The 12,945-nt window shown below is 38.0% G+C and overlaps 1 protein-coding gene across 7 annotated transcripts in view; it reads right to left on the bottom strand.

Moving 5' to 3' along the window:
• mbd6 (methyl-CpG binding domain protein 6) overlaps positions 1-12,945 on the bottom strand; it is a 239,446-nt gene that overhangs the window by 20,460 nt on the left and 206,041 nt on the right. For 4 of the 7 annotated variants that reach the window (XR_006312186.1, XM_043694121.1, XM_043694124.1 and 1 more), the window contains one exon: positions 11,235-12,458. Coding sequence is in view for 6 of the 7 variants with exons in the window: in XM_043694121.1 (XP_043550056.1) it covers positions 11,235-12,458 (1,224 nt within the window). In the remaining variant the exon portion in view is untranslated. Of the gene's footprint in view, positions 1-1,165; positions 1,265-11,234; positions 12,459-12,945 lie in introns of all 7 variants that reach the window. The other 3 variants (XM_043694122.1, XM_043694125.1, XM_043694123.1) reach the window with 2 other exon arrangements.

Genomic DNA, 12,945 nt, shown 5'->3' with positions numbered 1-12,945 from the left:
TGAATCCTCAGTTATACTGAGCTGCTCAATGCCTTGCACAATAGCTGACTTACATGCCTTCATGGCCTTTACTTTCATCAATGGATATGGGGAAAACACACTGCCTTTGGGGTCAGCTATACAAGGATGGATGTTGCCATGTCTGAGTGTGGTGTATCAGCTTTAACTCAGACTAGAGTTTGAAGTATTTGTTCCAGCATAGCCTATTTTGGCATTCGACAAACAAAAATTCATTGTTAAATGATCTGCATTGTTGTACAATCTGATCAGGAATTTCCTGATTTGGTTATGTTGATGATCGAACTGAGGCAGGAAGAACAATAAATACTGTTGCCTACATCTACACATTTCCCTTCATGCTCACCTCCTCTGTGAAGTGGTCATAGTCATTTTCAATAAAGTATTTCATAATGTCAAGTACCATTTTGTGGCTTCAGCAGCAAATTTACGAGCTACACACAGCATAAAGCCACCATGATAAAGCCATCACGATCCCAAAAAGAAATACTCCAGAGACAAAGTCAATTGCACCATTCATTTTGATTTATATTGTATTTAGTTTGCTGCAAAACCAGTATTACCAACTACTGGTTATATTTTGCATCTCCTTCTGCAGCCTTTGATTTTAACATGAATTCTAGCCCACGCAGGACAGAAGGACCAAAATAAATACTACCTGTCGAAAATAATCAGGAATAGGCTTTGATTTCTTCCCTTAAAGAAACTGATTAGTTTATAACGGGGAGAATGTGGGTAAGTGGAGTTGAAATGCCCATCAGCCATGATTGAATGGCGGAGTGGACTCAATGGGCTGAATGGCCTTACTTCCGCTCCTATGTCTTATGGTCTTATAACAATATATAGAGAAAGAGATTAGATTCGAAGTGTGACTGGAACATGTGCAAAATTTTGTATTCAGGTACTTGGTGACTGTTGGTATGGAATTCAGATGGGATGAAAAAGATTTAGAGCATGTAAAACAGTCAGCTGGTCCATCTTTGGACAATGACTACCATAAATAATAGTAACTGTGAATGATGTTACAAGACCTGTTGTGCTCATTGCCAGAAAAATATACCAGAAATAGAAAGTCACATAGAAAGATAGTTAAGCACAAAATCTTGAAAACAGAACATACAGAAAAAAAGAAACTTGAAAATATTACTTGTTATTTTCTTTCAAGTGATCTTTAGCATTATTCATTTCTCAAGCAGTAACTTGCTTCCAGGGAGATTATAAAGTAGGACAGGATTAAGAGTTTAGTCTGGAAAAAAAAACAGAGTAGCATGCTGCATTTATCTCCTTTTACCTCAATGCCAGCATCCTCAAGCACTTCCCTTAATCATGTGTGTCACTTTTTCTCACCTCTTAAAACAAAATAAAATTTGGTCTTTTTTTTTCTTAAAAAAAACTTCAATTGTTTTGACGATGGTGCACCTCCAGCAGGCCTCAGACACTAACACGGATGTGCAGCTAAATTTCTAACTCCACAAATGGACACAACTGGCAAACATAAATGCACAACGGTAAGTAGTCACGCAAGCAATGGTGTTGAAAGAATGACCATTCCCACCTTTTCTTAATCAAATTGTCAACAGACACTACAAATGCAATGGGGAGGGTTCTGAAAATTTGTTGCAAGTCTTGCAAGTTGGCATCAGGTTCAATATTAAAACTAAAAAAAACTCATTTTATAAATTAGTTTTCCACAGAAATATTATTTTTTGCTTTTTGGAAATGTACAAAATCAAAGGTATTACAAATGAAAGCAAAGCAATGCTGGGGGAATGTTCCTAAAAGTCACATGTAAATTAATTGAGAAGATGCACTGTGCAGCACAGTTTTGAAGGGGGAATAAGGGCTCTTATGGCACAGTGGTAGTCTCCTGACCACTGGACCAGATAACCTAGGTTTGTTATAACATGTCTGAATAGGGGATGTAGGTTTGCTCACTGAGCTGGAAGATTCGTTTTCAGACATTTCGTCACCATACTAGGTAACATCTTCACTGAGCCTCCGGATGAAGCACTGGTGGTGCAGCCCACTTTCTATTTAAGTGTTTGACTTTCCTTGGGCTGGTGATGTCATTTTCTGTGGTGATGTCATTTCCTGTTCTTTTTCTCAGGGGATGGTAAATGGGATCCAAGTCAATGTGTTTGTTACCAATATATTATGATTTCTTCATTGTTGCTGGGTCAAAATTCTGAAATTCACTGCCAAACACATGGCAGAAGCAGACAAAAAAGGAATCAGCCAGTATGTTTAAGAAACTTGTAAATTTTTGACACTGCTGAAGTATATTTCGACTCAGTTTTTTTAAATTGACTCCTAAGTATTTGATTCTTTACCAGTAAACCTTGCATTAATTATTGATCTTATCAATCTTCCGCATAAACCATAGATTTAATCATAACTTCTGGTATTTACACCTTCAAAACTCATCCGATTTTTAATCAACCTATTCAACCGTAGCAAGTTTTGAGAAGATGTGTAGCTCAGGTTGACGTTCTGAATGTAGGTTTGCTCACTGAGCTAGAAGGTTCGTTTTCAGTAATCTTACTCTATTACCATGGTAGGTTACATGTAATTGGGATGCACTGGCCATGGAGCTATGGGGTATTGTTATAGTTCAACTTTTATACTGCAGTTATGTTCCACAGAATGATTAAGGTGGCATCTTTTGAGTCTTTATCAAGCAGGCTACTTTAGGCTGAATGGTGCAGAACTCTGTGAAGCTGCACTCATCTAGGCAGGCCACAAGCAATCAATCGTATTTCAGACTTGTGCCCTTGCAGTTGGTGGAAATGTTTAGGAATCAATTGAGTTATACACTGCTTCTCCTGACTGCAATAACAAGGGAGAGGCTATGGCCTAGTGCTATTATTGCTGGACTGTTAATGCAGAGACCCAGGTGATTTTCTGGGGACCTGAGTTTGAATCTTGCCATGGCAGATAGTGGAATTTGAATTAAGAACCTGGAATTAAATGTAACAACAGCCATGAATCCAGTGTTGATTGTTGTAAACACCCGTCTGATTCAATGAAGTCCTTGAAAGAGACTGCCATCTTTACCTAGTCTTGTCTACAAGTGAATCTAGATCACAGCAGTGTGGTTGACTCTGAACTGTTCTCTGGTGGGCAACAGGGAGGGGTAGTAAATTCTGGCCCAGACGCTGATGCTCTCATCACATAAATGAATTCAAGAGTATTCATGTGGTGGTTCAATTAGTTTTTTGGTCAACGATAACCCTCCTAGAACATTGACAGTGAAGGATTCAATGATGAAAACATCATTCAGTTTCATAGGGAGGAGGGTTAGATGCTTGCTGTAGATACTAATTGCAAGGCAATTGTGTGGCACAAATGCTACTTGCCACTTAATAGTCCAAGTTACGGATTGCTTTGTTATCTCAGGAATTGGGAATGTAACTGAACACTGCGAACAACGGTCATTGTGAGGTGGCAAAGGAACTTCTTACAGTAATATCTCAAAGATGAAAAAACTGGCTTCCATCGTCACAACCATGTTTCTTTGCGCTCGGTATTATTTTAGCCAATGGAGAATCCGCCCTGACTCCCATCAACTTCAATTTTGTTCGGGCCTGATAAAACTGTAAATCTTACCCTAATGTCAGGGGCAATCGCTCCCACCTTAACTATATTTGGCTGGATTGTTCTACCCTTTCTGAGCCGGATAGGAGACATTTGGTATTTTGGCAGATGCCAGTGTTGTAGTTGTACTGGAACAATTTGACTCGAGGAATATTTCAGTGCCACGGACTGGAACCATGTTAAGGGTGAATGTATATTTAGATTGTAACAATGCATTCAAGTATTTGAAATATTAATGAGATTGGATACCAGGCGGCAATAAAAGTATTGAAGGTTTCTTTTGAAAACAAAGTCATGACAGTTCTTTTGAAAGAAATTTATAAAACATTAAACATTAGATGTTCGTGAATATTAGTGCATGTGGAACCAAGAAATAGTTGGATGATCTGGAGATGATCAAGGAAAATGGTGCTGGTTTTATGGAGATGAGCATGTGGAAAACGCAGAAGAAACTAAAGAGGTAGGATAATGCAATCTGTTTTTGTGGAATAAAGCTAACTGCCATGTGAATGGCCCATAATCTCTGTAAAGAAATTTTATATCTGAAGTGAAGGTGAATTATGCAATGCAAGAGATCAAGAGAAAGGCCACTGGGCAAGTTTGCGCTGACTCAGCTTTAGGAAGCGAAACCTTTATGGAAATACCACAACCAGACCCGACTACTTTACATAGCAGATGCAGAATGTATCCATGGAAATGTTTTTGAAAATGATATTTAAAATCTGTTTTGACAAAGATCAGTTTCTGAATTTAACAGAAAACTGTTCAATTTCAAAAATGGTTCAGACTATGCTTAGTATCTTCCTTATTACATGGTAAAAGGTAAAGTCACTGTAGTCCTACCAGACTATAGTGCTACTCTCTCATTCAAGAGAGATGACTGGTGGTGGTTTAACTGGAAGGTCATTGTGCCTCAGGCAGGGGAGAGGTTGACAACCCAAAATCTCTGATGTAGCCAAGGTCCAAAATCAGTCAGCATAAAGATGGTTAATTGCCACAGATAAAAGTTCATGCCATCAGTCTGTTAGCCAATTTACAATTCCTTCCACAACATGAACTGGTTTCAAGGTCAGTGTGAGAAGACACAAAATAATTGCAACCCACTAAACCAACCTGCTATTGAGAGGTATTTGCGAGGTCAGGACAGCATATTGACTCCGTCCTGCAGCAGAAAACTACTCTGTCAATAGTCACTGTATTTAGGACACAGCTTAACATTTTGCTCAACAGGCATGCCTTAAAGAGGAAAATTCTGTGTTTATGGCCAAAATATTCTCTCCAAAGAGCACACAATCATACAGTTTATAATAATTATGAAAAGCCAGGTTAATGTCTGCATAATTGCACTTGTCAACAATCAATAGTTAATCATTGCCAACTATCATTTGAGGAAACGGAAGGTTTGTACAACAATATTTGAAGACCAATATAGTTGAATCTTGATAAATACATGAACCAGTCTGGCAAGAAGTTCTATGCTTGGATCAAGACCTTTCAAAAATTGAAACCAGAGTTTTGGAATTTTTATATTGAATCAGGTGAAATAAATCATCCAGAAAGCAGATTCTTTTTTGTTTAGAAATGTTACAGTACTGTTATTGAGTCCGTTCTGATTAAGTTTAAAGGAGTTCCAGCATTCACCTACTAGGTTTGTTGTTATGCTTAAAATGTTGAAATTCTGAACAAAGTGCATTTTCTTTTAATAAAGCCACAATTTTAACTCTTGAAGATTGATGACTGGTTCAATAAAATCCAAGCATGATGCATTACATTTTGAAAAAAATACAGGAAGTAGTCCTGATTCCAGATGATGCAGATTAGCTTTTCATTTGTATGGCCCTTCAAACCTGTTGCTTTTCTTTACAAATGTTGGGTGATATGTTCTTTCTTTCCAATATTTTCTATATTTCATTTCACATTTGTGCATTATTATTCTTAATGCAGGGCAAACATAGTTTCCATTATTTTAGCTAATTTAAAATCATCATTCTCGCCAGTCATTGCCAGTCCAATCCACAAATCAAATATATCATCACTGTAGTTGCATATGTTTGTTAGTTTGTGAGGAGGCTTTCAATATCAAGTTTTTGATTGGAAAAAAAAGTGTAAGGATACACAAGGGCATGTTTTAAAATCAACACTATGAAACCAATTACTGCACAGCAATGGAACAAAAAAAAAATTTCAAGTCATTTTCAGTTATTTAAGTGTTACTCACCAGTTGTGGAATAGAGTAATTGCACTGAGTCAAGCACAATATCAACTTATAATATAAAGCCCCTTTAGCTTCATTAAATGCCCCAAAACACTTTATGGGAAAGTTATCACAGTTTGACATGAAGCCACATAAGGAAGTATCAGGAAATATAACAAAAACAACTTGGTCAAAGAAGTCAGTTTAAGGAGGGAATTCCAGAACTTTGGGCCTTATTAACTGAAGCTACTGTTTCCAATTTTCAATATGGCAGGCAGAGATAAGTGGGGTGTAGCAAGGCTCAGTGCTGGGATCTCAGCTGTTCACAATATAAAGTAAATGATTTACAGATGACACTAAGCTGGGTAGCGTTCTGCACTGTGTGAAGGATGCTAAGAGACTGCAGAGTGACTTGGACAAATGCAATATAATGTGCTTAAATGTGAGGTTAACCACTTTGGTCACAAAAACAGGAAAGCAGATTATCTGATTGATGGCAGTTTAGGAAGAGGTGAGGTGCAACAAGACCTGGGCATCATGGTGGAACAATCACTGAAGGGTGACATGCAGGTGCAACAGGCAGTGAGGAATGCTAATGGGCATGCTCTCCTTCATAGCAAGAAGATTTGAATATAAGAGTAAGGATATCTCCCTGCAGTTATATAGAGCCTTGATGAACCACACCTTGAGTACTGTGTGCAGTTTTGGTCTCCACGTCTGAAGGACATTGTTGCTATTGAGCAAGTCCAGCGATGGTTTACCAAACTAATTCCTAGATGGCAGGACTGACATATGGAGGGCATGATGATGTCATAGAAAACATAAAATCCTGATGGGTTTGGACGGGCTCAATTTGGGAAGAATGTTCCTGATGTTGGGGAAGTCCAAACAAGGAGTCACAGATTAAGAATAAGGGGTAAGCCATTCAGGACTGAGGAAGAATTTCTTTACTCAGAGTTGTGAACCTGTGGAATTCTCTACCACCGGAAGCTGTTGGGGCCAGTTCATTAGGAATGTTCAAGGAGGCGTTGGACATGGCCCTTGTGGCTAAAACGATCAAGGGGTATGGGGAGAAGGCAGGACTGGGATACTGAGATTACACGATCAGCCATAATCATATCAAATGACCTACTCCTGCACTGATTTTCTATGCTTCTATGTTTCTAAATGATGGAGCAATTTATATCAGTGATCCTCAGAGGTTCAAAGTCATGGAAAGAAGATACTTCAGAAGTATGTTGGGCTGAGAAGATTCCAGAAATTAGGAGGGCATGAGGTTATAGATTTAGAAAAAAATGATGCCAGTTTTGAAATTGGGTAATTACTTAAGAGAGATCCAATGTAGATCAGTAAGCATAGGGTTTAGGGGTGAATCAGATTTGGTGAAAATTAGGCAGGATGAGCTCAAGTTTAGATATAGCATGGAAAACCAGCCAGGTGAGAGTTTAAAATGCCAAGTGTGTAGGTACGAAAGGCACAAGAAAAGATTTGAGCAGCAAACGAGGCATGGAGACAGTTATGTAGCATCGGCTGAAATAGATAATGTGAAATACAGAACAAGCTCGATTATCCGAACGAGACGGGTGGGGAGTACTTCATTCGGATAACAGAGTTCGGATAACGGATTGTTTGGATAATGGATAGCATTTTTACGGGACCTTGAGATCTTGTTTGAATAATCTGACATTCGGATAATTGAGATTTGGATAACCGAGATTGTTCTGTACGAGGAAATATTTTTCTGAAGCAAAACTTTTTTTTTGAACAAAAGTACGTTCTATAAAGGTGCCTAAATCCATTGGTTCATGGAAGATTTTACATTTACAATATGCAAAATATATTGCATAGATGCCTGCGTAAACAAAGTTATAAATTAGTGCAATTTTATTCATAATTCTTGGCCATTGTGATCTTAATTACATTCTTAAACATGTGAAGAACAAAAGGTAAATACTGTATATACTACCAATGAGCAATTTCTAGTTTAATGTTTGAACTGTTAACATTTTTGCTATAAAGCTGTAAAATGAAGTTTATATGTTTAATGTAAAATTAACTGTGTATGAGTTGAAATGCAGCACATCAAATTTCAATTGCGCAAGTTAAATGTAATCTGAAAGCTACATATTCAAAAGACAATTTGAATTTCACATTCTGCAACTTAACAGCATATTAAAAGTCTTATTAAAAATACTACATAAATTTTTTAAAAATGAGATGATTGCATCTGCTCAAGTCCACAAAAAATATATTTTGGTGGAATACAGAAATATTTTAAAAGTTAGCTGTACATTATTATGACAGGCTTAAATACGGTAGACAAGAATTTTCCCTGAGCTGATGGTACAAGGACCAACAGACACAGATTTACGATTTTGGGCAGGAAATGCAGGAGGACTGAAAGGAAGAATGATTTAATGTAATACATGATAATAACCTCAACACACTGCTTCCATTTCACCACTTTCATGGACAATCAAAGACCTCAAAATAAAACTGGACAGGTATTTGAAGGAAATTAACTGCAGGGCTGTGGGATTGAAAATTAATAGAACTCTGCAGAAAAGAACAGGCGGGTTTATAACTGCAGAAAGTCTTTTCTGTTCTAAAATATAATAAATAGCTCTTGATTATTTTTCCTTCATACGCTTGAAAAAAATTCAAATTCACTTAACTCTTGCTATGCCACCTACTGCTACGTTAACTAATTGCTCTACAGCCTTCATTCTATGCATAATTCTCCTAACATGCCGAGTCATTCCCTTGGCTTAACCGTCATATGATATCTATTCATCTTCAAGGTATTGATCATTAATTAACAAGGCTATCGAAATCTCAACTCACTCAAATCTCCGTCTACATCTTCCATTACAATTTCACCTAAAAATGAATTCTATACTTCCCTCACCAACAGTCATTTTCCTCCACTCTGGCCAGCCACAACTTTGTTACCTTTACCAACATACTGTGATTCTTTGCTCTGCCTTTCGTGCTTTCATCTTCAAAAACCTAATCACCATCTCTCACTTTCATCATGTCCCTGGTGTAATTCTCACTGCTGCATCCTCAAATTTGGAGTCTTTGGAGTCGAGATTTATTAGTAGTCAGAACTGCACAAATTTCAATAAACACAGTCCCACAAAAGTTTTGTAACAACTAATTCATTCTTTGAGCTTGCCCTCTCTGTTGGCATCCAAATCTAGATATATAAGTCATTGAGATATATCGACACACACATATATATTGAGACTAAAATTGGATGTTAAACTACTTAGAACTCTCACTCAATTTTATCAGCAGTCATTTAGCCTGTCTACATTTTCTACATTTCTACAACTGAATTTTTCTTACAAACTTTGTGTAAGGCACATTATTGAATGCCTTCTGAGAATGCATATGCACCACATTTATTGAAGTCCCATTATCAGTGGAACCAATTCGACAATGAAAAAGTCTAATTATATACTTCCTATTCCTCCAATCCCTTCCTAGGCTGCACACTCATGTCCCTTTTCTGAAGGCTTACTGAAATTGCCTTTGGAAATACTCTTTCTTTCTCGAAAATTGTCAAGATTAATTATTTTCAAATTCTAAGTTTGAACTCTCAGCTTTTCGACCCGATGGTCCATACCTGTTCTTTGTTTCTCTTTGAGGAGAAAGTGAGGTCTGCAGATGCTTGAGATCAGAGATGGAAATGTGTTGCTGGAAAAGCGCAGCAGGTCAGGCAGCATCTAGGGAACAGGAGAATCGACGTTTCGGGCATTAGCCCTTCTTCCTGAAGAAGGGCTAATCCCTGAAACGTCGATTCTCCTGTTCCCTAGATGCTGCCTGACCTGCTGCGCTTTTCCAGCAACACATTTCCATCTTTGTTTCTCTTTCCAAGTCTTAAACACACAGTTGTCTGTCCCATAATTACCCATTTGAATTCTTTTCATTATTCTCAGCCCCATTCATGTCCATTAGACTATGTTGGGTGAAATTACCCATAGTGAGTTTTGCTGACTTGCACTTTCTATGACATTTGATAAGGTTTCTCACTTATTCCCTTCTGTGGCCTTTGTTTCATGGTGTCCTCCATAGAATGTTTCACACTATTGCTTTATTGCAATCCTGAACTCCCTCCTAATCATAATTACGGATTGTAGTGATCTAAGAAGGCAGATCATTACTACGTTATAGGATGAAACGCAGGTCACTCAGCAACAGCTTCTCCAAGCATTCCTGCATAGTTACTTCTGGTATATTGTGAACTTGTATTCTGAGTCCTCTGTCAATGAAACTATTCAAAGGGAAGGGTCACCACCTATACATAGGTTAGATGCAACCAACAAAATCTTCCAACTACCAGTGTCAGTGCCACACTTTGATTTTTAGATTATCCACCATTAAACCATGAATCAGTTGGAACTTCCACAAATTGTGAAGGCCATTCACCCACAATCTCCACACTTAGTTCATTTTAATTCCCTCCCTTGCTCAGATTAAAATTGATAGTGCATAATTTTTGGACAAACAAAACTTCTTTCACCCACTTCTACCGCATCACCCACTACTTTCATTACTATTAAAAGTCTTAATTGCACTTTTGTTATTTCCAGACTAAGCTGTTCATATGCACTCTCCTTTGTAGCCTGACCAAAACTTCAATGCCACTGCCATACTCAACGTTCATTTCTACTATTCTTTCACTTTTGACACAATGAATTCAAAACTCTCATTTATGCATCCATTCACCACCTAGGCCTAAATTATAATCTGTGCTACTCAGTCAAATACCCCTTGATCAATGTACTCTCCTCCACTGTCCCACTGCTGGCACAGCCTTCATCAGACTTGGTCCTTTTCAGGATGGCCTTAAAGATACACTCTCCCCTCATCAAAACATTTTTGCTATTAGCTTTCAATCACTTTTGAATATTTTGCTCTGTACATTCTATTTCTCTTCTGTCAACTTCTTAAGACATTTAATATGTTGAAAGGTTCACATATAATTCAAGTGTTCACATAGAATATCAGTGTTATTCTTCTCCCATTTTTGGTACATAAGAGTAAATAAATATATTTAATAATAGTATTTGATATTTGTTAAAGAACAGATGCTAGCATTAAATTTAAATTGGACTTATTTGCAGTCAGTAAGTGGTAATGTTTGCTTATATTGATAAGTGACAGGCTCACTTTAGGGCATTAAAGGTTTTTCAACTATCATTTCCTTTGGAAAGAAATTCAGCAACAGAAACATCAGTTAGCTTGGCTCCAAAATTTTAAAAAATCATCAATTGAAGTTGGTAAATCTATTCCTACTTAAAAGTCAATTGTTTCTTTAAATATAGAAAAGTAATAAAAAAATGGCTACTGCAGAAAACTGTCAGTTATATACCACAGTGAAAACTGATGTGTGCAATTTTTTTCTTACTGTATTATTTACCTTTCCCTCTTCAGAGTTTTGCTGACAGGAATTGTGGACTTCATCTTCTCTCACCAACTTTCCTGGCCATGAAGGAAATCCTTTTATTTGACTCCAGACCAAGTCACCAACATTAAACGTCCTTGGTCTATAGTGTATTAATTCATTAGATGGAGAATCTGGAATCTTCAAATCATCATCGCTGCTGATACTTTTAGTGTCTGAAGGACTTGGAGCACAACCATTAATGTTTTCCGAACTGTAATCGCCGTTGTACTGAATATAGTCATGTGCCAAAGAACCTGGCATTCCCTCCAAACTAGCCGAGGAGCTTGGAGATTGCTCCTCTATGGCAAGTTCTTGCTTAGGTGCTGTTAGCAACTCACTAAAGTTCCTGTTCTGTTGAGACCGGTTTCCATTGATGTGTGTGCATCTTTCCAAAGTATTCTCTAGTCTTTCTTTAATGTTAACAATGTGTCTTTTTTGACTATTAAATTTAAAACCATCCTCAACAAATCTTTTGTCCAAGTGACAGTTTTTCTGCTGTAACACTCCATCAGTCTGCTCTCCATGAAAAGAAGGTATCCTGTCCACAGAGGGACTATGATTTACCTGCCCAGAGTGTTCGAGAAACTTCTCACATTTCCACACTGTTGTATCGCCAGCTGCAAGTTGCTCAGTTTCCCACTGTTTTTTAGGCGTGTTGTGACCTGGTGATTTGAAGTACTCAAATCCTTCCCCTTCAGGAGTAATTTTTGCTTGTTCAGTACTTTTTCTCAACTTCACACCTCTGGCATGTCTACTTGCGAGAATGTTTTGACTGTGGAGCCGGTTGTCAATCTCCATGCTGGAAAGTCTTTTCCCATGAATCACTGCATTGACTGCATTGGAAAGATTCACAGGATTTGCAATGGAGGCAGTAAAGGCACTCATGGCACTCAGGGCTGGGATTGGGCTCATTTGAGAAGTACTACTCATTGCTGTAGTGATCACAACTTGCATTCCTTTGCTCGCAGCATCCACCACAGCTTTATATATAGCATCAACAGAAGGGTCATGGGGACCCACAGTGGGGGCTTCTTCTCTGCCTTGCTGACCTTGAACCTGTCCCATTTGATGTTGGTCACCAGACAGATCATGGAAAGGGGGAAGGGCAGTTTGAGATCCCTCAGACAGCAATATTGTTCCTGGATGGGAGTTTACTGGAGCATTTGAAAGAGAGACATCTTGGGCTGGACTCACCTGCTGGAAGAAATTTGAATCGACAGACACATTATTTTTCTCTTCTGTGATTTATCAGTACAATTTACACTAAACCAACTAATGCCACACTTCAAAGAGAAGAAAGCAAAACAAAAATCTTCTGAACAGTCATTTTAGAAAAAAAATTAATGTAAAAAGATTCTGGATTAAACCCTTATGTAATGCATATGATTATCCTGGAATGTACTGATTGCGAACGCAGGGAAGACAGATTCAATCATTGCTTTTGAAAGGAATTGGATAGACACAAGAAATGAAACAAAGGACTGGGTTACAGGGAAAATGCGCGGACTGGCACCAGCTGAGTTGCTCTTGCAGACACCCAGCCTGGACACAATGGGTTGAACTTTCTCAACCCATTGTGGGCAATGGGAAATCAATTGGGAAAATGTTTAGAGAAATAAGGTCCTCAATGTTGAGGGAAAGAAGTCTGATTCTGCACAAAAGCTTGGAATGACAAGACATCTAA

The sequence above is a fragment of the Chiloscyllium plagiosum genome, chromosome 7 (assembly GCF_004010195.1).
Source record: "Chiloscyllium plagiosum isolate BGI_BamShark_2017 chromosome 7, ASM401019v2, whole genome shotgun sequence".
NCBI lineage: Eukaryota > Metazoa > Chordata > Chondrichthyes > Orectolobiformes > Hemiscylliidae > Chiloscyllium > Chiloscyllium plagiosum.
Note: the sequence above shows the minus strand (reverse complement) of the source record. Positions and strands in the feature narration are given on the sequence as shown.